Here is a 23,265-nt window from a genome sequence, read left to right as displayed (position 1 = left end):
CCAAGACACAAGGTTTGTTTATTTTCTGTACTGATGTCACTCCATTGTCAAATTCGCCAAAAACAAAATAGCGGTGTGGGGATGGCGCCACCCTTGTATTCTCGACAACGTGCTTAGTTATTATTTCCTAATATTCCTATAAATAGAAACATTCCATATCTTATATACATTATAAAAATTTGTGCCATTTTTAAATTTATTCCATTTCTTTTCAACAAGTCGTAACTGGCAACATGGGCTAAAAGAAAGTAATCAAAAAACGCCCCAAACAGTAGGCACCAAGGAAATATAACCCCAAAAAGTAGGCACCAAAAATATATTTCCCACAAGTTTGCACCATCAAACAAGCGCCAAAAAGTAGGCAGTGTTATTTCTCACTACAAATTAGCAACCACAAGGGAAAACTCAGGAAAAATAGCCTAAAGTGTATCTAAGATATACTATATATAAGGTACAGCTCTGTCTCTCCTTTTCCTCTACTTATATTATATATTTTTTCTCTCACGCGGAAGTAAAATGCCCAAAATGTTGCATGGCCTAGAAATTTTACTCTCCATTTTCGCTCGGCTATCGATGCCTATTGCCTATATGTGCGTACACTCCTGTTATGTGTTTAGCCGAGCGCTGGCTTGCATATTGATGTTGTCCCACAAATGGAGGAACCTACAGTTTTGAACCGACTCCGAACGGTAAATGGTTTTTATGAAGAGCTTTTTCATGGCACAAATTCATTCGGAAGTTTGCCATTGCCTGCCGAGATGCGTCCGCTATTAGAAAAAACTTTTTCTTCAGTTTGCTGTTTCACGGAGATTCGAACTTTCGTTCTTCGAATTCAGAATAGTAGTCAAGCACCAACCAATTCAGTAGAGCTAAATAATCTGCAGTCTTTTAAACCTGAACGGTGACGACCCCTTTCTTTGTTTCGCCTTTAGACTAACTCCTTGTACCAATTTATTTTGATTTCGGTTCTCTGGGCTGGTGGTTGCTGTTTTCTGCCACCTGAATATGCTGACGTAAGACTCAACACAAATTGCTGAAGACGCATAGGAGACTGGTTGTCCTGCACATAAGGAGTGGAGTTCCGCGGCGGCGTTTGTCGCATACCCAACACGCTTACTTTAAAGGTAGTTCAATAAAATCTGAATCTATTTGAATATATAGAGGAGTTCCTATATCCGAAATAGGGCGCCTTCCTCGACATAGAGGGTGCTTTGAATAATGTACTCCCGAAGGTTATATCTTTGCCGGCAGGTGAGTTGGGACACTCCGCAGTTTACATGGGCAACTAGTCAAACGACAAGTTTCCTGGGTCTACCGTTAGATGAGCTAGACGAAGACTTACTGTAATATGCACTACACCGACAGGGCTAAGTATGTATATATATTGCTACAACACAACTTTAACGAATTCGGTGTGAATGCCCCAATGTGTTTTGTGATTCGTAAAACGAGGTGTGGCAACACTAAATGTCATATGGTGCCAGAGAAACAAACAGCTGGCAGTTGCATACGAAGGCGTGCAATCCCCAAACCAAATAATTAAGTGAGAAGTTGTCTGCAGCATACAAACTTTTGGAAAAACTATCAAATTTATGTCTATTAGCAATGACAATTTAAAAACATAATTTAAATAAGAGCGCCAAGTCATGAAAAATTAATAAATAAACTAGTAGAAAGAGACTGCAGCAAGAATAGCAATTAAATTGTAACTATAAAACTTACAAAGTGGACCATAATCGTATTACCAGATTTTGTAACTAAATTTCTTGAAATAAAATGTGGCATTTACGACGTTTTTTCACACAATTCGCTGAAGAACTTAGTACACCCACCGATTTTATAAGCTGCCTGCAGCAAACACCTCAATTAATACATACTAGTTTCGGCGGCTCCGTAAGTCTGGAAAGTTTGGCCTGGCTTCATAATGTAGCACCGTGTTTTCCACTTCGTGGCGATCAAATCCAGATAATACATGAACCTCAAAACTTCTATGAAACGCTTGTGCAACGTAGTGCAGCGGCTCGCGAACGAATTGTCTTAGCTAGTTTATATCTAGGCACTGGCCACCTGGAGAATGCTTTTGTGCAAACATTACGCAGCAGTTTACAACAACAGTCCTCGTTGCGTGTCAATGTATTGTTAGATTTTACTCGAGGCACCCGCGGGGAAGTCAACTCAAAAACGATGCTATTGCCGCTTGTGCGTGATTTCGGCGAGCAGATGAGATTGTCACTTTATCACACTCCGGATCTGCGTGGCATGACAAAAAGGTTAGCACCGCCGCGATGGAATGAATTGCTCGGCTTACAACATATGAAAGTGTATCTCTTTGATGACGCAGTTCTTATATCTGGGGCTAATCTATCGAATGATTACTTCACGAAGCGTCAGGACCGCTATATACTCATTGAAGACAAACCTTTGGCAGATTTTTACGCACAGTTTATTGCTCGTGTACAGGAATTCAGTTTAGCGGTGAATCACAATGCGCAAGAGGTATTGCACGAAGATGGAAAAATTTTGCCATATGAGGGTGCGAAAGAGGAATTTATTACACATGCAAAACAACGCATTACTGATTTTATGCAAGACATATTCCAACAACAGCAAAAAATTACTGAAAACAAGAAAGGTTTAAAAAACAAACATTTTATTTTATAATTGAATTTAGACAGAATAATCCTTTGTTTTCAGATGCTGATACGTGGATATTCCCACTGGTTGAAATGGGTCAAATCGGCATTCACCATGACAGTCTTGTGACGAAGCATCTGCTCTCCTCTGCAATAGAAAGTTCCCGATTCAAACTTGCCACAGGGTACTTTAATTTAACGCAGGAATATATGGATACCTTGGCCAGCAACTGTCTGGCGCAGTGCAGCATTCTAATGGCTCATCCGAATGTAATAATTGTTGATTTTTTTTTTTAATTTGCAAATCTCGCTAATCTGTGTTTCCTTTATAGGCGAATGGGTTTCAAGGTGCAAGTGGCCCCGCCGGTGGGATACCTGCGGCTTATTCTTTAATAGCGAAAAAATTTTATGAAAATCTTGTGCAGCTAAAACAAATTCACCGCATTAATTTTTTCGAATACGAAAGGGATGGTTGGACCTATCACGCCAAAGGATTATGGTAATACATTCTTGAATATGCATTATTCCACACATAGAAATACAAATATATGCCCACTTTAGGTACTATCTGCCGGGCGCTTCTTTTCCAAACCTCACTTTGATCGGTTCCTCCAATTTTGGCGAGCGTTCTGTGAATCGCGATCTGGAAACGCAAGTGTGCCTTGTTACTAGTAACGACGGTCTAAGTAGTCGATTGCAGGGCGAAGTTGATCGCCTTTTTAGCTCTTCTAGTACTGCCGAGAACGAAATTGTCTCTAGACCAGTACCTCATTGGGTGCATGCTGTAGTAAAAGTATTTAGGAATTTCTTTTAATTAACTATAAGAAATCGAAAACGGCGTTGGTTAAAAATAGTGCGGAATGGGGTAGTAATATACGAAATTTGTAATAGAAAAATTAGACGTCAAATTCACAAAAATTTAAATAATTTACAATGCCCCACTATGTTATAGAGCCTTTAATTTTTCCTTTTCGTAAAGCATTAAGAAACTAATTTTACGTTTATGAGTTTGGACACAAAATAGCTAACCTACAAATTGTAGACGGTCGATTAAAGAGTTTGTTTCGAATATTGCCTATTTTTTGTGTTACTTGTATTGATTTTACTCTTAATCGTTAACAAAATGCTAAGATGTTAGTTTAGCATATTAGTTATTAAAAACTTCATTATTTTTGATAAATATGTTGTTAATTATTACAAAGATTTTCATCTCAGGCAACTAATATCTACATATTTGTATATTTGTATAAAATGTATTTACTTAAAAATGACATTATATGGTGGAAACGCACAAGCAAATTGATTTTTGCAAATTACATTTTTTAATTTTTACTAGAAATCTAATATGTTTAGCCCTCCGTTGTGCACCCGTGTCTGACTAGACTGGCTTTTTCATTTTCAACATATGTATTTTTTAATTGAATTTAACGTATTTCTATTATGTGATAGTTAACGACTTGACCTTCCGGGTACCTTCTTTAAATTTAATTTTCTATCGATTTTTGGATATAACCTTTTAAACAGTATCCTCGAACAGAACAAAAAAGCGTTCTTATGACAGTCGGTTCTACGTAACCGGAACGAGCGGGATTTATACACGGCCAAGAACTGTCATTTCAGCAGCATGAATCGGGAACGTTTATGCTGTTACAACAAAAACAACAACAAGGATAAAAGTTTGCTAGGCCCGAGTGCCCAACCGAAGGTTTTCAAAAAGGACTCCAACGGAAGGTTAACTAGGTAATGTACCCATATGTCTGCGTTTCAATCTGATACTCATGCTTGTTCAAGAAGACGGGTCTCGGCTTATCATTGTCACGACAGTCGGTTCTACGTAACTGAATTTATCTACTACCACAGACTGCCACTTCAGCAGAATTTTCTAAAATAGAGTATTAAATATTTAACCCTTTTACAGTTTTCGGACGGAAAATTGTGTTTCACAATTTTTGATTTCTTTCGAATAAGTGAAGCTTTCTTTAAAAACCAACTTCACTTAGATATGTATGTATGCAAAATGGTATAGCGAATTTGACTTAAAAGTAAAAATGCAACTCTATAACTTTTCGTACTTTAACATAAAACTACGAAGAGCATTACTTTTTCATAAATTCATTATTAGGATGAGTTAGGTTATATTAAGACATCGACGTTTAAAAACCATGTATTCCCTTTAATGAATGCATTAATATAACGTATTTTCAAATATTTAAATTGCTCCTATATAACTAGGACATCGACTAGCTTTAATTTTCGATAGCAGTCTTTTCGATATACTACATACATAGTACTAGACGAGAAATAGTAATAGATGCGCAATAAGGGCCGCACGCGTTGCCAATTTTTCTCATTAGTTGTAATAAGTGGAAGTAATAAAAGTACGTTCGCATATGCCTTATTAATTAACAATAAATGCACAAAATTATTCTACCCGTTCACAAATTACCGATTACCTGCAAAATTTACAATCAGCTGTCAATACTGCTTTGAGAGGTCTTTCGTCATAGAAATTATTTTGGTGTAATATTTCGGTGTTTTTGATTTGTTTAATTATTATTAACGATATGAAGAATAGACAAGGAGAAGGAATAGCTAATTTAATTGCTCAATTGGCTGCTAACAATAAACAGATGGAGAAACTCAGTAAGATACCAGACGCGTTTTCTTCTGTTATATGAATGCATACTCAATAATACATAACAAACATTTTATTAGAATTATGTCTACAAACCTGTTTTCTTTGCCAGCATCAATTTTATTTAGTTTTTACTTCGACGTTTTGCTTTACATTCGTAAAAATAATTATCGATAACACAGGGTTGTATGTAAAAAAGTACGGTAATAATCTAGGATTAATTCATAATCTCAGATTTTGGGAGAGAAATTTTTGCATGGGAAATCTCGCTTTTTAATTATGGATTGGGAGTTAAACACGAAAAAGTAGATCATATGCTTAAAAGTGAACGTATTATAAGATTTGAAAGAGAAAAAAAAACAAAAAATACCAGACGTTTTCTATTTCGTTTATACTTTTTCACATTAGAAGAGAGGAGCGGTGAATTGGCACTTAATTTGTATTAGTTTGCTTGATTTGAATATCAAAAATCTTAAAATCACAATATTACCAAGCCTTGCATTGAATATTTACATATTTACATATTTACCTGGTTACGCATTCCGAATTCGCTGTGCCGTAAGTGCCCAAGAAAGACAGAGAGAGGATTGATCTTCCGAATTCGCTGATTAGTAAGAGCCCATGAATAAACAAACAAAAGGATGACGAACTACTTGTTTGTGAAGAGGAGGAGTAGGCGAAAGTAATGTAAACATCCAAGCCCAAGAAATTAAACGCACACACACACTTTCTTGCTACGAAATCTTCCGCATGAAAACGCAAACAAACAACATTTTTAGGCTTTATATTTAATTGGATTTTTCTTAATGTAATACGCGGCACTTCGTTTTCATTAAGTTTTGTTTTGAACTACTCACAAAACACAATACTATCAAGCCATTCACTGAATTTTCACAAACATGTATTTTCTCCTCCTCTTGTTTGTTTTGTATTGGGAAGGGAGCTGTTGTTGGACTTGTCGAAATGGCGAAAATTAAAATAATTGTTTTGGGAGTGCGCCACCTACCTACAGTACTCAATGCGCCTTGCTTCTGTGCATATTGGTTCGCCTTGATTTATGCTATTATTATACTCTTTTTTTCTTACAATGCGCTAAGAAATCATGGACTGGCAACTCTAGTATTAGAAGGAAGAAAAATAAGAGAAACGGCTAATCGACAATTGACTGCGACGATCAGCAACATCAAGCAACATTTTGTCAGTTCGTTTTGCGTGTTTCAGTTGTGCGTGTTAATTTTGTGAATTTATCTCGGAGAACGTTAAATAGTTTGCATACGTAATTGTAAAGTGAATAAGACAAAAAAGGTACGGCTATTTAATTATTTATCGAATTAAAATTATAATTTCATGTGTGTTTTTTTGAAAAGAATTGGCTAAATTCAATTTGGACTTGCCGCAAAAAGCAAATAAACAGGCTAAAAAAGTAAACACAACAGTCCGGCCAGTAACGGTATTGATGAAAAACAAAAAAAGGGTGCCCAAACACAAAGTGTATCACTGAAGGCGTACATGCATTTTGTATTTGCACAGCTAGCTAATAAACAGAAAAGGCTTTGCTCCTAGTACTGTTATTAAATGTACCTTGCGCGTTACCATGACAGTCATTTCCACATTACTGCAACGAAGCGGATTTATGTATATCCGGCCAACACCTGTGCCTGGCGCATTCATTCGCATCGATTCGCCTTGGAACGTAACTCGCGATGTATTCCTAAAAAAAAATGTTGGGCATGTTTATGCTGTTATAACAACAACAATCTACCTTTATAGCATTTTAGTACCCTACTACTAATACTTGTTCCAACAAGTGTTGATCCATTTTTGGTTCGGTGTACTTGTTAATAAATTTAAATAATTTTGTTGTAAAATAATATAATTATGGCACTAGTGATAAAACAGCTAAAAATTATTGCAAAGGAGTTGTGTATTCCTACAAATACGAGTAGATTTGCGAATTTCTGTTTTGGCGGTAAAGTGGAAACAATACGAGAAATACGCACACCTGAGCGTCAGCGTGAAGCGAAGTGAACGAGTGATTTGTTTACTAATGCGTTGTTTTATTTAATAGCAAAGTGAAAATAATAATACAAAATGATTATAAAATGTTGTACAGTGTAAGTGACTGAAACAAAAAAAACTATAATATGAAAAGTTAATCAAATTAACGAGCTTTAATTTGCAGTGTCTTATCACGTGTCTTGCCATAGGGATCATGTGTGCTATTGAAAATATGTAGGCAGAAAGCCAAATATTATATACTGGGTTTTTGGATACCAGGCAGTGCCTTTAACTGTAAGCCTTAAAATGCCGTTCGCTGAGCACCACAATGCAGGTTGACTTAATATGCACTACATGTATATGTAGGTCAACTCTACGATGTGCGTGCGTTGACCATCAGCTGATGTAAACAAATATTGAACCTGTGAATTGGTATTTTTTATAAGATTCGAGCCAAGGTGAATGAATTCGAATAAATGTAATAAAACAAGGGTTGGCTTTCCATTGCTACCACCATAAATTTGTTTACAATGTCTGAGTGGGTGGATCGAATTTAAACATTTTAACACACAAATGTAGTCACTATGTCAGCCTTTTGATTTATATTACTTTTTTATAAATTACCAGTAATAATTAATAGCAATGTTTAACGTTGAAAATGCTGAATTTTTTCATAAGCTTGAAAAATGCCCTTGTACAGAGGCTTATTTCACTTAAATACAAACACAATATTCACTCATAAACGCTCTTTATTAATTGAAGATTTGATTTAAAGCAATTTTTACTCAATAATACTACGATTTTTATTAAAATTTGATTATTATAAATGTTCTTCTTCTAAATGTTTGTAATACCGTGCAAAATAAATGTGCGGGACGGGACAGTGTCAAAGGAACGATAGTGAGAAAAGAATAAAGCGAAACCGAAAAAACACAGCCAACCAACAATGAGGTTCGATAGAACCTTATATTAACCTTCGGCCTTCTTTAAATTATTATCTATTTTAAAAAATTGTGAAAATTTGGACTAAAAAATCGCGTTAATATAATATTTAAATAGAAGAGAAAATTTGGAATAAAGTGCATATATACATACATGTTACAAAAACAAAAATATTTTTATAAATAGTGAAAATTTGCAGTAAAAAATCATACTACAAAAAAAAAAAAAATATAAAAAGGCGCTTTTTTAATTTTAAATATCTTAGGCGCGCAACTAAGTTCTCGCTGTTTTTTTTTTATGAAAATACAACTTTATTCTGAAAAAATGGTTACAAGTGAATCATTGAAAGTATTGCCCATCGCTGGCTACTACTTTTTCCCATCTTTCTGGTAGGCCTCGTGTACCGTCGCGGTAAAACTGTTCATCTTTTGAGGCTATCCACGGAGCAAGCCATTTTTTGATGTCTTCATATGAATGGAACTGCTGGTCAGCTAGACCATGCGCCACCGTTCGGAACAGGTGTTAATCGGGCGGCGCAATATTTGGAGAATATGGCGGGTGGGGTAGGATTTCCCATTTCAGTGTATGTCGGTAGGTTTTAACGAGTTTTGGCATAGTGCGGCCGAGCGTTGTCATGCTGTAGAATCACTTTGTCATGCCGCTCCGCGTATTGCGGCCGCTTCTCAGGCAGTGCTCAGCGCAATCGCATCAATTGAAGTCGATGCCGATCCCCAGTGATGGTTTTAACAGTTCATAATAAATAACACCAACTTGGTCCCACCAAATACATAGCATAACTTCGCAGCGTGAATATTCGGCCGAGGTGACGACGTAGAAGCATGACCCGGCAGTCCCCATGACTTTCTTTTCTTTGGATTGCTGTAATGAATCCATTTTTCATCATTCGTCACAATGCGATGAAGAAAACCCTTCCTTTTTTGCCGCTGGAGCAGTTGTTCACAGGCGAAAAAACGACGTTCAACATCGCTTGGTTTTAACTCATAAGGAACCCAAGTCCCCTGTTTCTGAATGATTCCCAAAGCATGCAATCGCTTGGAAATGGATTGGCGGGTAACTTCTAATACTGAAGCAAGCTCTTCTTGCGTTTGACACGGATCCTCATTGAGCAATACCTCCAATTCAGCGTCTTCTAGGGTTTTTGGCCTTCCTTCACGCGGATGGTTGTCAACATTAAAATCACCGTGTTTGAAGCGATGAAACCAATCTCGGCACGTTGTTTCACTTAAAGCAGCATCTCCATAAACTTTTTGTAGCTCTCGATGCGCTTCAGCCGCCGATTTTCGTTTTTTTCGAATGAAAGAGGAAAGTCAACACCTCCCGCAAATGACGATTATTCGGCACAAAATTAGACATTTTCACAAAACCAAAAGTTTATGATACCAAAACAATATGACTAATGCGTCTAGGCAGTTTGTTTACCATATGTCTAAGCTTGGTTTAAGGTTATGTTAGAATCGACTAGCACACACTGCTGGCGGCATCTATTGACAAACTCCGGGAACTTAGTTGCGCAACTAAATATTTTTTTATAAATACTGAAAATTTAAAATAAAATTAAATGCTTGCTGGGTTAACAGTTGCCTTATACATTTCTCTTCAACGATATTGCAGTACAAGATGCAAATACTGTTGTAAAAAACCTAATTTTTAAGCGCTTCCGAGGGGGTTCTATAGGTACCCTAGGAGGTTGGGACATTCATCGTTATGATGGTGCGATCTTGCTCTTTCTAATTGGCGTGGTGGGTGCTGCCACGCCCCCATCCAAATATATCGTGGTAGTAATGGATAGTATAGCCTTTATAAATTTTACTCTTGCATACGAAGGGTTGGCTACTATAGTATTTACGGTAATAATTACTCGCAACAGGATAAACAATTTTTTCAATTTTGATGCCTCAGAAGTAAAATAATCGATCTTGCACTGTTGAAAATTTAATGTTTTTATATTTAAATTTTTCTGTTTTTTTGCAAGCGTCCATGGTATGTACCTCCATATGTGCATTCATATGTACACATCATTATGTGAGTTCGTCTTAAAGCAGTTATTATTCTGTGTACAAAATAACTTAGATTGCAGCAAAATGAGAATAAAATGGGTACGCATTAGCCCTCATAATTGCTTTGTTTGAAAATTGGACAGCAAAGAATTTATTTGAAAGTTGCAGAACTGGTTAAAACCCACTATTGTACCAACTCATATACGTACATACGTACTACAATAGCAAAGTGGTGTGTGTATGTGTACGAGTATGTAGATGAACACAATTCATAAGATGAAAACGCAAATAAAAATGAAAGTTTTACTTAACATTACGGAATTGTATAAACTTTCGTTCGTCGCACGGAGCTTAGCGGCATTTGTGGATTTAACCTTTGGCACCTTAAAAAATAAAAAATACGTTTACCAATAAAATAAGAAGCATGAAAGTTGTGCGCAATGCAATAAAAAATCGAAAACTCAAATGGTGGAATTTCGTTTTCTAAGTGGACCTCATTAAAATACCATTAAATATTGAATGTATATTGTAGTTGCAAAAAAAAAAAACGTTCACCTTTACAAATATTGTACATGCATATAGACAATTTATAAAATTTAATTGTATTGGCTATATTCGTTACTAAGCCACATTATTGTGACAAAGTCGTTATTACATGAATTGTTACAATTTTATACCATCGAATCGTACAATGCAGTGTTTATGGGTATTTCCTGCTCAAGTTGTAAGCTTTCGTCGTTCTTATCCCACCAATGTTTTTTTTTGGTTTTTTATATGTGCATATGTATGTAGATATGCTTATAAAGGGTGATTTTTTAAGAGCTGTAGGAAAGTTTTTCAAAAACACACATAAAATTCAGAAAAATGCTTGACATTTTTATTTAAATCGATAGAACATTCCAATATTCCAATTATCTTAACAATAAAATAAGCTTAAAGACCTTTGACGAAATCGACAGTGCGATATCCTATTTGAATCACACAATAATGAACGCCACTATGAAATCAACTCCGGAAGAAACTATCTGTTCCTCGAGCTACAATATACCTGCACACATCCAAGAAAAAATCAAAATCAAAAACCGCTTACGTAAACGCTGGCAAATAACAAGGAAGCTAAACGCAGCTACAAAGGAAATCAAGCAAATGCTATTCGACCATAAAAATATGAAACTTAAGAGACGCATCGAAAAACTTGGACCCGGTATAACGACAAACTATTCACTATGGAAAGCTACAAACAAAATCGAAAATAAAATTTTATACAAACCACCAATCAGAAAATTTGATGGCAGTTGGACTAGAACAAATCTTGTCAAGGCTGAAGTTCTCGCAAAACACTTCAAAAGTACTTTTACGAACAATACGCCTAATGTAAACCTTTTCCCGCCCGCCCACGCAAAAAAAGATCCATGCAAACCAAAAAATGTTAGATTAGAAGAAATAAAACAATGCATATTTAAGAGAACTGATCCTAAGAAGTCGCCAGGATACGACCTAATAACTGGAAAAATTTTAAGAGAACTCCCAGAGAAGGGACTTATCTATATAAAGAACTTGTTCAATCAAATCTTGAACTTGAAATATTTCGCAAAAGTATGGAAAATTGCTCTAATTATCGCAATATCAAAACCATGCAAACTTCCTACTCAAGTAACTTCGTACAGACCTATAAGTCTACTACTACTAAGTATTATCAAAATTTTTTTAAAGTTACTTTTTGACAGAATCGATCCCATTATACAAAAGGACAAAATAATACCTTGCCACCAATTCGGATTCAGGCAAAAACATTCCACCATCCAACAAGTTCACAGAGTTACAAACAAAATTTTTGAAGACATCGATAAAAAACGAACGTGTGAAGCAGTATATCTCGACGTAGCCCAAGCTTTTGACACAGTATGGCACGCAGGACTTCTACAAAAACTCTTGACTTATTTACCAACAGACTACTACGAGTTAATGAAAAGTTATATAACTGGAAGGCAATTTTATGTAAAATTCGAAGATAAGTATTCTGATAGATATATCAACAATGGAAGCAGGTGTACCGCAAGGTAGTGTCCTTGGGCCGCAAATTTACCTTCTTTACACAGCTGATATCCCTACACCGGCAACTAAGAATTCTCTAATAGCAACCTTTGCAGACGACACTGTCTTGCTAGCATCAGACAAAGATCCAGGAACGGTTGCCTATAAACTTCAGGAACTACTTGACAACACCACTCAATGGTTCGAGAAATGGGGAATCAAAATAAATGAAGATAAAACCGCCCACGTCACATACACTAACAAGAGAAAAAAACAATACAATCCAATATTCATAAAGAATAAACAAATCCAACACGACACAAGAGCAAAATACTTAAGTATGATTATAGACAATAAACTTAACTGGAAGTTTCATATTGGACAAAAACGACGCGAAATCAAGACTCGGTTTAAACAACTTCATTGGCTTTTGGGAAATAATTCAACGCTCTCACTAGAAAATAAGATACTAATATACAAAGTAATTATAACACCAATATGGAAATATGGTTCAGAGCTTTGGGGAACTGCGAGCAGTACAAATATAAAAATTATACAACAAACGCAAAATAAGATACTCCGTATAATATGAAAAGCAGAGTGGTATATATAAAATGATAATATCCATCGAGAACTTAAAGTAAAAACAGTCCATGAAGAAATACGCAACAACAGCTTAAGACACACAAACCGACTACTAGAACATTCTAACAGGGAAATTCGACAACTTCCATTAAAAGAGGAAACCGAGACGAGGAGGCTTAAGCGCAAACGACTAACTGACCTGCATATGTAAATGGTGTCACAATTTTATGAATAAATATATAATTAAATAACGAGTTCATTTTTTTTAAATAAATGTATATAGTGGTATTGGCTTCTAAATACTGGAATGGAAAACAGCAAAAATAAAATGCATTCCGAAACCAAACACTGACCTTAGTTCTCTTGTTAATTACCGCCCAATATCTCTTCTTTCAAATATTAGTAAATTATTGGAAGATTTTTTGCTTGAAAAAAATAAAACAACATATTGAAGAGCGACATGTCTTAAAAGACTATCAATTTGGGTTCCGGCCATATCATTCAACATGCCACGCACTAACTTTACTCTCTGATTTTATTTGTAGTAATTTAAATAGACGACAGGCGACGATATTAGTCAGTCTAGATTTGGAAAAAGCATTCGATACTGCTTGGGTGGAAGGAATCCTATTTAAAATGTACAGGAAGTTCAACTTCGAAAAAAATCTTTGCATAATGTTGTATAGTTATTTAAAAGAGCGATCATTTTATGTTAGTGAAGGTATATTTAATTCTTTGACAAGAGACGTTAGCTCAGGTGTGCCACAAGGTTCTTTGTTGGGGCCAATTCTCTATAACATCTTCTTAGCTGATTTCCCTGACCCACCATTAAGTTTAGAAATTAATAATAGCGATATTAAAGTGCTCATATACGCAGATGATATAATTATATTGGGATCTCACCAACGCATAACCAAAGCTAATGAAGCCGTTAACTCATACCTAAATGAATTAAATACATACTTTCACAAATGGAAGCTAAAACTAAACTTCAATAAAAGCGAAACAACTATTGTTAAAGGAATACGTAAAAACTTATATCCAAATGCTCGTAAATATGAGCCTCAAATTAAAATAAATGGATTCAACATAAAATACAAAGAACAAATCAAATACTTGGGCATGATTTTGAATAGCAAATTCACCTTTGTAAGACATATAGATTTCATTTTGACAAAAGCAAAAAAAAAATGTTCTTTAGCTAATTTATTTATTAAGAAGGCAGGGTGGACTATCGAACTGTATTAAAATAAATATTTACAAACAAATAATTAGACCAATCATATCTTACGCTCATCCGATATGGTTCAACATTTCTTCGAGCCAAATGGAGAGACTCAGACGATTTGAACGATATGTTTTAAGAATTTGTAGCGGTCTTAATCGCCAACCTTACAGAAGTGGTACTTTTCGGAAAAGAGTTTCTAATAAAAGTTTGTATGAAAAATGTAAAATATCACGCACAGACTTTTTCTTAATGAAATCGTCAGTAAGATTTGTTGATAAACTGACATTCATAGAAAATGAACTGATAAACAAATATCTGTCAAAGGCAAGGGAAATATCATTACCTCTAACAGAAAAATATTTATCACCAATATATTTAAAAATACTAAAAAATAATAATATGTTACATAAAAATAGTAAAGCAATATATTATCATAGGCGATACAATACTTACAACTTCAACGATAAAAATTTAGTTTATAACATTGATCAATTTATAGCCAAATAAATTATAGAAGTTAATTATACGTTATCTCCTTTTTAAGCCCTTTTTGGGAGAATATAAATAAGTTTTAAAATTATGCCAAAGACATTCCAAATAATAATGATAACCTATTGTATAATCAAAAGAAAAATAAGTTTTAAGCTCCTAGATAAATACAAATGTATGTTAGGATAATGCTAAATAATCTAATTTTATCATAACTTTGTAAACTCCTATGTTAAAATGATTTTGGGCAATAAATGAAATGAAATGAAATGTTGAAACCCAAAAAGAAAGAAAAATTGTAAATATTTAAAGTTGAAATAGAAGCCATAATAAAGGGTTAAAAAAACACATTCCATATAATTTAATGTTTGAAGATTATTTCATGCAAATGTTGACCGCGACTGCGCTTCAAATGGTCCATCCGCTTAGTCCAATTTTGGCATACTCTTTCCAATGTTTCGGCCGGTATCTCACATATAAATGCTTTAATGTTGTCTTCCAATGCGTTAATTGAAGCAGGCTTGTCTGAATAGACATGAGCTTTAACATAGCCCTACAAAAAGTAATCTAAAGGCGTTATATCGCACGATCTGGGTGGCCAATTAACAGGTCCCGAACGTGAAATAAAATGTTCACCGAACTCGCATCTCAACAAGTCCATTGTTACGCGTGCTGTGTGGCACGTGGCAACGTCTTGCTGATGAAACCACATGTCATGCAAGTCAAGCTCTTGCATTTTGGGCAAAAAAAAGTTGGATATCATTTCACGGAAGCGCTCACCATTCACAGTTACGTTACGATTCGCAGCATCTTTGAAGAATTACGGTCCAATGATACCTCCAGCCCATAAACCGCACCAAACTGTAACCTTTTCTGGATACATTGGAAGCTCTTGCAATTCTTCTGGCTGATCTTCACTCCAAAATCGACAATTCTGCTTATTTACTTACCCATTGATCCAAAAATGAGCTTCGTCGCTGAACACAATTTTTCGATAAAAAAATGGATCTTCGGCGAACTTTCTAAGAGCCCATTCACCAAAAGTTCTGCGTTGCGGTAGGTCGTTCGATTTCAATTCTTCCAACAGCTGTATTTTGAAAGGCTTCACACCTAAATCCCTTCGCAAAATTTTCCACTTTGTAGAGTGGCACATCTTTGCGTAAATAATTTGTGCTTTAGATTTTTTTCCCTTGGAATTGTTTCACTATTTACACTTAGCTACTAACCTCCTGATAATCCGCTGTAACCGCAGATGGGCGCTCTCCAATCGTTTTTCTCGAGCCTGGCGTTAAGGTAAATGCGAAATATTATTGAGAAAGTATTCTGGCGGTTGCTTTGAAGCCGTGGGCTGACAAACATTTCGGTGACAGACCATGGACGTTTCAACAGGACTCGGCACCGTCTCACAAAGCTCGAGTGAACCAATAATGGCTAAAAAACAACGTCCCGAACTTCATAACTCTCTTTGGACCATTTTGGAGAGCAAGGTCCGAACTAAAAGATTCACCAGTCTCGAGGCGCTGAAAAAAGCCATTTTCCGCGATTGAGTCAAAATACCTGCAAGTCACATTCGAACAGCTTGCGATTCGTTTCTGGACCGTCTCAAAGCCATAGTCAAGTCAAAAGATGGTTATATCGAGCAAAAGTAAATTAAAATAATATTTGCACATATTTTTTATTTTGAATTGAACAAAGGTAATTTTCCAAACTAAATTTATGGCCTTTTTAATTGGTTACACTTCGAGTGCCGGACCCTGTATTAATAATTTTTAATTCTTGTTTGGTCCAGTTGAATTTGCACAATTATTTATTAACGACAACAATGCAGATTGTGATCTCTGAACTAAATTAAAATTATTTAGTGGCCTCCAAATACTATTTAGTTTTTGTATTTTTATTTTGTGAGTTTACCTCTCTTTTAATATAGGAATTAATGGGTTTAATACCTGAAAACTTGCCCTTTCAGCCTGAAGAGGCGTTTTAGCGTGCAGAAGAATTGCATGTTTTAAAGCTACTTCAATCGGACTGGAGGAACGCTTTGAAAATGCACGGGTTTATAAAGTTCGGTTCGGACCGATTATAGCACTTGTTCTTTCCTGTCGCTTCATCTAAACAGTTCTGTGTTGTTGTTTTTGCACCGTCCCATGAGATGTCGACATCTGCTAGTTCGCGCAGCATCGATCTTCTCCAAGTGCTTTCTGGTCGACCGCGATCTCTGCTCCCTTGCGGCTTCCAATCCAGTGCCATTCTCGTGATGCTATCTGGTGGTTTTCTCAATGTGTGACCTATCCATCGCCACTTTCTGCGTTTGATTTGCGTAAGGATGGGTTCCTCGTTCGTTAATCTCCACAGCGCGTCGTTACTGATGGTGTTTGGCCAGAATATTCTGCAGATGATGCGGAATTTGAATTTTGAATTTTTTTTAATTTAACAAAAAATGTTTCCTTTAAACTTAAATTCATTGACATTTTTTCATAAAGGGGTTTTTCAAAAGACGCGTTAACACGTTGTTTTAAAATAAAACGTGTAAAAATTTAGATTCCTTCAGATTTGAGCCGCCATTATGTTTTTTCCCAAAATATGTTGAGACATTTCCTTAACGTACGATAATATCCATAGACTACTGTAACTTGTTTTGATTTTGTTTATTTTTGGTTCCGTTTTGTATTTTGCACACAATTGCACCCCACGCAGTTTGTACTCGTATTCATGTTTCCCAACGTCAGTTCGTGACTTGTTGTTCTTGTTATTTTTTAATCTCAATAAATTCTTACTAATTCCACGATATTTTCTTGTTTTTCTTTTGCAGATTCGTTGCGGATCTTATACGCCGCCACGGTGTTTTTGTTTACATTTTTATTATGCTGTTGCACGGTTGTGGTGTCAAGCAAAAATCCAACAATTCGCGACATTTATGTGTCAATTATTCTCTGACAGTTAATGATCACTACAAGTACCAGCATTTAAGTCTTTTGTACACACACACACACATACATATATAAATGATAATGAGTTTAGCTATATATAATATGTATGTATATGCAAGTGTGTTGTTTCAGTTGAGACTCAATGGAAAATATTTCATAGATGTATTCATAACGAAATTAAAAGAAGGAGTGAAATACTAGCAAATGAAGTTTAGTGAAAGAGAAAAGTGTCAACCGAAATACGCCAAAAGCAAGCGAAAGCACTAGCCGATTCATTGCAACGTCCGTTTACTTCGGATACAAATATCTTACATTTGTTTTTTTGCTGCTAAAATTGTGTTTGCGTTTTACTTTTTTACCGCAATTTATCACATTTTTAATTGCTTTCAACATAAAATTCAATTAAATCTACAAATTGCTCCGTTCGCCCAGCATTTGTTAACCGAATGCGAGCTAAACGAATGATAATTGGAAGTGTCACGCTACTTTATGAAAAAGGTCAATTACAAACCACACATACGTACATATATTACGTACATATAAGTGTGTGTGTTTAAATACATTTTTTGTGCAATCGTATTTGTAATGTGTCTTGAGTGTGCTTAAGCTAATTTTGCGAAAACTCAAGCCGTGAGTGTATGTGTAAATATGTATACAAACAATTGTGATCGTTTTGTGAGCATCGCTGCGGCACAACAAATACAACGCCCACTCGTCAAAGGGCGCCAACGGCGAACATTTACGCTCGCACCCACAACACGCATAAACACAAGCAAAGGATGCATCCCCTCTTATAGTACTCACCGTGAGAAATGTCGGCGAAATACAAATACAAGAGCTATTCTCTCGTATGCGATTCGTGTTCTGGCGGCAAACAGTAGAAGCGGTTTATTTGGCCTCCTTTTGGTATTTGTTTGCACTAATTTCGTCGATTTGGTAAAGGCGCGCGCGGCTGGCATGGACAATGTGGCGGCAGCTACATTAATTACAACAACAGTTTTGCATGCAAATCACAAGCAAAATCATCGCAGCGCAATGCTGTACGCACGCAATAATTTTACCGATCTATCAGATATAAGTTCGATGGATTTGATTGATGGAAAAGGTGGCTCTGGCGTCGACATAGATGATAGTGGCAGCATGCCAGATGTTGCAGTGCCATCGGAGGCGCGCGCGCCCGACCCAAGAACCAATGCAGGTGAGTTTGGTGCGCGATTATATGTGCGTATGTATGTAATTATAATGTTATATATGAATATGAAATCATGTCTTAAATCGTAGTCGAACAATGTTAAGTTACGCAACCTGTAAAATAATGTAATTATAATTATCCACATTTATATTAAACTAGCTTTTAACTAGCTTTATTTTTTGAACTTTGCATTTGGGTCATAGTTGAACAGCTTATGCGGATTATAAAGTCTAGAGTGTGCTATAAATATTAGGAAATAGGAAAAACTAAGATTTTTTAGATTAAATTTAAACAAATATTCGATCATTAGTGACGAATGAGAGTGGTGGCGCGGCCTGGGGGCTGTGGGAGTTCCATCATAAAAACATTACCCATAGCAACAATAATGAAGATAAATAAGGGAATTGGATACAAATATAAATGCTCATATAACCGAGAAACTGTTGTTCTAGAAAATGCTTTGTCATTGGTATACATACATATGTATGTATGTGAAATACAGGGGGGTTATAAAGGACCCAGTTTTAATAATGAGACACTTTAGCTGTTTTCCAATGGTCAATGATTCGGAACCAGATAAGAATATTGCACGCAAATGCAACAACAACGATGTGATCCTGATAGAGACGTGCTTCAATTTATTATCCGTTCTGTTCGTTTAATTTTTCGTTGTTACTTTGGCAATCGCAGCCTTTTGTAATTGAAGTGAATATTTAAAAATGATGTTATAAGAAATAAATTATAAAAGTTTATATTTCAGAGAAACATTTCATGTCGAATGAGTTTTTTTGCAGAAAATTTTAATGCGGCACCATTAATCGAGATTACCGACGCAATTAATTCTGAATAAAATTGTAGTGTGACAGACGGTTGTAACGTGGATTAGTGAACAGCGGATTTGTTTATTGGATAGTTTAGTCAGCAAAAGATGGACAGCAGACAACAAATACGCATATTAGCTGTCCTGATACTAAGAAATAATTATTTATTGAAAAAAATCTTAAATTGCAATTTCTCAAACTGCATTGCATGCAGTATTTCTTGTTCTTCTCTTTAAAAAATTCATTATTTCTCTTTTACAATCGATATTAACTGTCATTTTTCGGCAATGTTGCCATCAAAAATTCCCCTTATCCGCTTAAATTATGAGAATTAAGAACGTCATTAATCCCGCTTAACGCCACCGTATGTCTAGGCTATTAGGCATAAGCTATTACGGCAGTTGGACTGTCACTCCAGAAGCATTCGCCTGACATTTGTGGGGAATATTTATGCTGTTACAACAACAACAACAATAAAAGCAACGCCAAGTTGATAATATTTGAATGTATTATTGTAGTTCTCGAAGAACTATTTTACTTGGATTTTCAGTTGAAATATCTTTTTCTTGAAAATGTGTATTATTTATAGATCCTTCATCTTTAATGCTTTAAGGTTTCAAACAACAAATTTTGTGAAGAGTACACTTCCCTTATCTGGGTTCCTGGGCACAGGAATATAAAGGGGAAATGAAATTGCCGATGAGCTTGCCAGGAAGGGGTCGGCAAACCCGGTTTCAGCTGTCCCCTTCTCAGACATCGGTGTCCTCTCGACCGTTGTTAAAGGGAAAATACACAATTTCTTTCTAAAAAAAGCGCAAGACAAATGGAGGTCTGTCTCATCGTGTGCTATTTCGAAAACACTAAGGCATCAACACGATAGAAACAGAACGCTTAAGCTGATGGGAATCCTCCGCCATTCAATTTCCAAACTCATTGCGGTGTTCACTGGTCACTGGGTGATCGGTACTCATGCGGAGAAGCTTGGAATTCCTGCAGAGGAAGAGGCTGTGGAACACTTTCTCTGCAAATGTCCGGCTCTGGCGGCTAAGCGCTTGAGATTCCTTAGCGTGCCCTTTAGGGATGGCTTGAAGGAATTCTCCAGCCTAGATCCCTTTTCTCTCCTCCACTACATCAACAGCATTGGATGGCTGTAGACAGTTTTTCTCTTCCCGAAATTTTTTTGCAGGTAGTGGTCCACATTATGGTATCAAAACGGCACGTAAGTGCTACTTGAAGTGTACCTGGGGTACTCTTGCCATATTACCTACCTACATCGACACATATATAAGTCGCCACTTCTTTGCTCGCTTTCTCTGGGTTCTACTCAAGTGAGAGAGAAAAAAGATATAACGTAGAGGAAAAGGAGAGGCAGAGCTATACCTTATATATGTCTTAGATACACTTAAGGCTATTTTCCTGAGTTTTTCCTTGTGGTTGTTATTTTCCAGTGAGAAATAATACTGCCTACTTTTTGGGGCTTGTTTGTTGGTGCAAACTTGTAGGAAATATATTTTTGGAGCCTACTGTTTGGCGTTATATTTCCCAATTTTTTTGGCGTTTTTTTTGGTGCCTACTTTTTGACGCTTATTTCCGTTGCTGCTGTCCTGGAATCGCTGCGTTTGTAAGGGTGATAAACGCTCGGAGTAGTGCGCGTTGTTGCCACGGTTTGTGTCCGGCGTTTACCTACACCGGTCGACCCTTCTCCGTTTTTTGTAAATTTTGTCTATTTGTATTCTCTGCAAATGTTGTGAATTTATTTATATATATATTCTCTCTCTCTCTCATTCTCTCTCGGGCCTCTCCCTCTTTCTTTGTCTGCATTGAAAGTTTCACTTCTGTTATGTGTACTTCGCTACTCTCACTGCGTTTGTGCATTTGTGCCTCATCGGTGTCCCTTCGGCCACGTTTGAAGTCAGCAAACCATCGTTTTATTGTTGTTTATGATGGAGCCGAGCCTCCATAATACTTTTCAATCCATTGCTTCGATTAAACGGTATTTTTTCTCATCAAGACGCAGTGTGAAATTGAAGCGCGAAATTCTTTTTGATCCATTGTTTTGAAAATAACAAAAGTAGCATCAGTCTTAGCACAATAACTCACGAACTAATGAATAGAATATCATGAAAATTGAGCAGCTGTCTTTTTAAGGTTAGTATTAACGAAAAAAGGCGCTAGACTTTTCACCCCATTTATTTACTATATCGTAGGAGAGCTACTCAAATAACGTTGATGCACTTTTTTCGAGCCAAGTTGGTGTAAAATAATGAGTATCTAACTTTTGAGACCAATCCGAACGTACCGTGATTGTAATAACGACATTTTTAACCCTCCGTTGGGCATCTTTTTTAAAACTTTCGGTTGGGCACCCGGGGCTGGCCTTTTTTCCCTCAGTTGGAGGATCATTTTTAAAAGGTTATATCCATAAATCGATAGAAAATTTAATGTTAGGAATCTACCTGGAAGCTCTCGTCGTTAGCTTAAATTCACGTCCAAAATTGAAAAGTTCGGGCCAAAAATGTCTGTATGTACCCATGTATTATACATGTATATTTTTTTAAATACATGCATTACTTGTGTAAATATGATAAATAGCATAAAAAGCAACTGTGCGGCGCACGTAAGGTGTCTGTGTGTCTGTAAATGAGCGGATCCAATTCCTCTATTCAATTATGTTGCTGCTACATGTGTTGCAACAAACAAACGCAACTTTGTCGATTTTTTTCTTATTAATTTTATTTTTATTACACTCTGTTCAATATGCGACTGTGCGACGACGACGACGACCACAACCACAAAAACAACAACATGCACACAGGAAAAGCGCTTGAATAATTGCTTTGTCGTTTACATGGAAGTCGTGATGGGATTGCAACGCTAATGCCACACAAGACCCATGAACTTCAACAACTCGTCGAAACCGTCGAATTAAATTTGACAGGAAAACCGAGTGGCAGGCATGCACGTGTATTTGCGGCGGCAGCGACAGGTCGACTAGTTGGTGGTGAAAAGTGACGGCAGCGGGGTAAGACGTTTTCAGACGCCATCGGAGATGTCTTTGCATCTTCGTGTAACAGGTGTATTAGGCGATTTTTTGTGGCTGCTCCAATAGAAAAGTGGACTGATAGCAGTTATTCATATGCACATGTCCATCTCCATCTCCATCACCACTTGTGCGCACCAGCTCGTCGATGGTCCAGTTGCGATTGGCTGTGTAGTAATCGACTTACGCTGAACTGTATTACCTCATTTTTCATACATGCACACATACATATGTATATATGTATGTACATATTGTACTTGTATGCACGTACACATGTACTATATGTATGCATGTATATTCACTGTCGTGTCCGCAGCTCATATTGCCGTGCTGCACTTGTGCATCGATCGGCTGACACTCATATTTGGTATGTTTGAGTTCACTGCGATTTCCTGGCTGCTCCAATGTTATTATAATTTTGTTTTTTGGTAATTCGATACCTTTTTCTTTAAGTTGTTTTGTTCACGAAAACAGTAGAGCAAGAATTGCTTTGTGTGTACAACGAAATTGCATTAAACCTCAGCTGTTTTATGGCACACAAATGAAGCTCATTATATTTCAATAAGCAATACAAAACCCAATACACCAACAAAGCCAAGGAAGTCGGGGAAGCCGACGCAGGCATGAATATGAATATATGGCCAAGCAGAAGAGGACTGGGAAAAGAATAAAATCAGTGCTCAGTTATGAAAACACTTGAAACTACATATACGCACACCCTGT

General features: G+C 36.4%; 2 protein-coding genes across 5 annotated transcripts in view; both read left to right on the top strand.

Annotated features, from left to right (window-relative positions):
* Positions 1–1,498: 1,498 nt before the first annotated feature.
* On the top strand, positions 1,499–4,056 carry LOC128855478 (CDP-diacylglycerol--glycerol-3-phosphate 3-phosphatidyltransferase, mitochondrial). The gene is made up of 4 exons (XM_054090418.1): positions 1,499–2,632; positions 2,695–2,903; positions 2,966–3,132; positions 3,195–4,056. Exons 1-4 carry the CDS (start codon positions 1,777–1,779, stop codon positions 3,445–3,447), a joined length of 1,485 nt encoding a protein of 494 aa, XP_053946393.1. The 5' UTR covers positions 1,499–1,776; the 3' UTR covers positions 3,448–4,056.
* Positions 4,057–6,450: 2,394 nt separating this feature from the next.
* LOC128855476 (uncharacterized) overlaps positions 6,451–23,265 on the top strand; it is a 93,067-nt gene continuing 76,252 nt past the window's right edge. For 2 of the 4 annotated variants that reach the window (XR_008453724.1, XM_054090416.1), the window contains exons 1-2: positions 6,451–6,573; positions 17,372–18,687. Coding sequence is in view for 1 of the 4 variants with exons in the window: in XM_054090416.1 (XP_053946391.1) it covers positions 18,138–18,687 (550 nt within the window). In the remaining 3 variants the exon portion in view is untranslated. Of the gene's footprint in view, positions 6,574–6,635; positions 7,383–7,450; positions 7,561–17,371; positions 18,688–23,265 lie in introns of all 4 variants that reach the window. The other 2 variants (XR_008453725.1, XR_008453726.1) reach the window with 2 other exon arrangements.

This window comes from Anastrepha ludens, chromosome 2, assembly GCF_028408465.1.
Source record: "Anastrepha ludens isolate Willacy chromosome 2, idAnaLude1.1, whole genome shotgun sequence".
Taxonomy (NCBI): domain Eukaryota; kingdom Metazoa; phylum Arthropoda; class Insecta; order Diptera; family Tephritidae; genus Anastrepha; species Anastrepha ludens.
The sequence above is the reverse complement of the archived record's forward strand: the minus strand, read 5'-3'. Positions and strand labels throughout refer to the sequence as shown.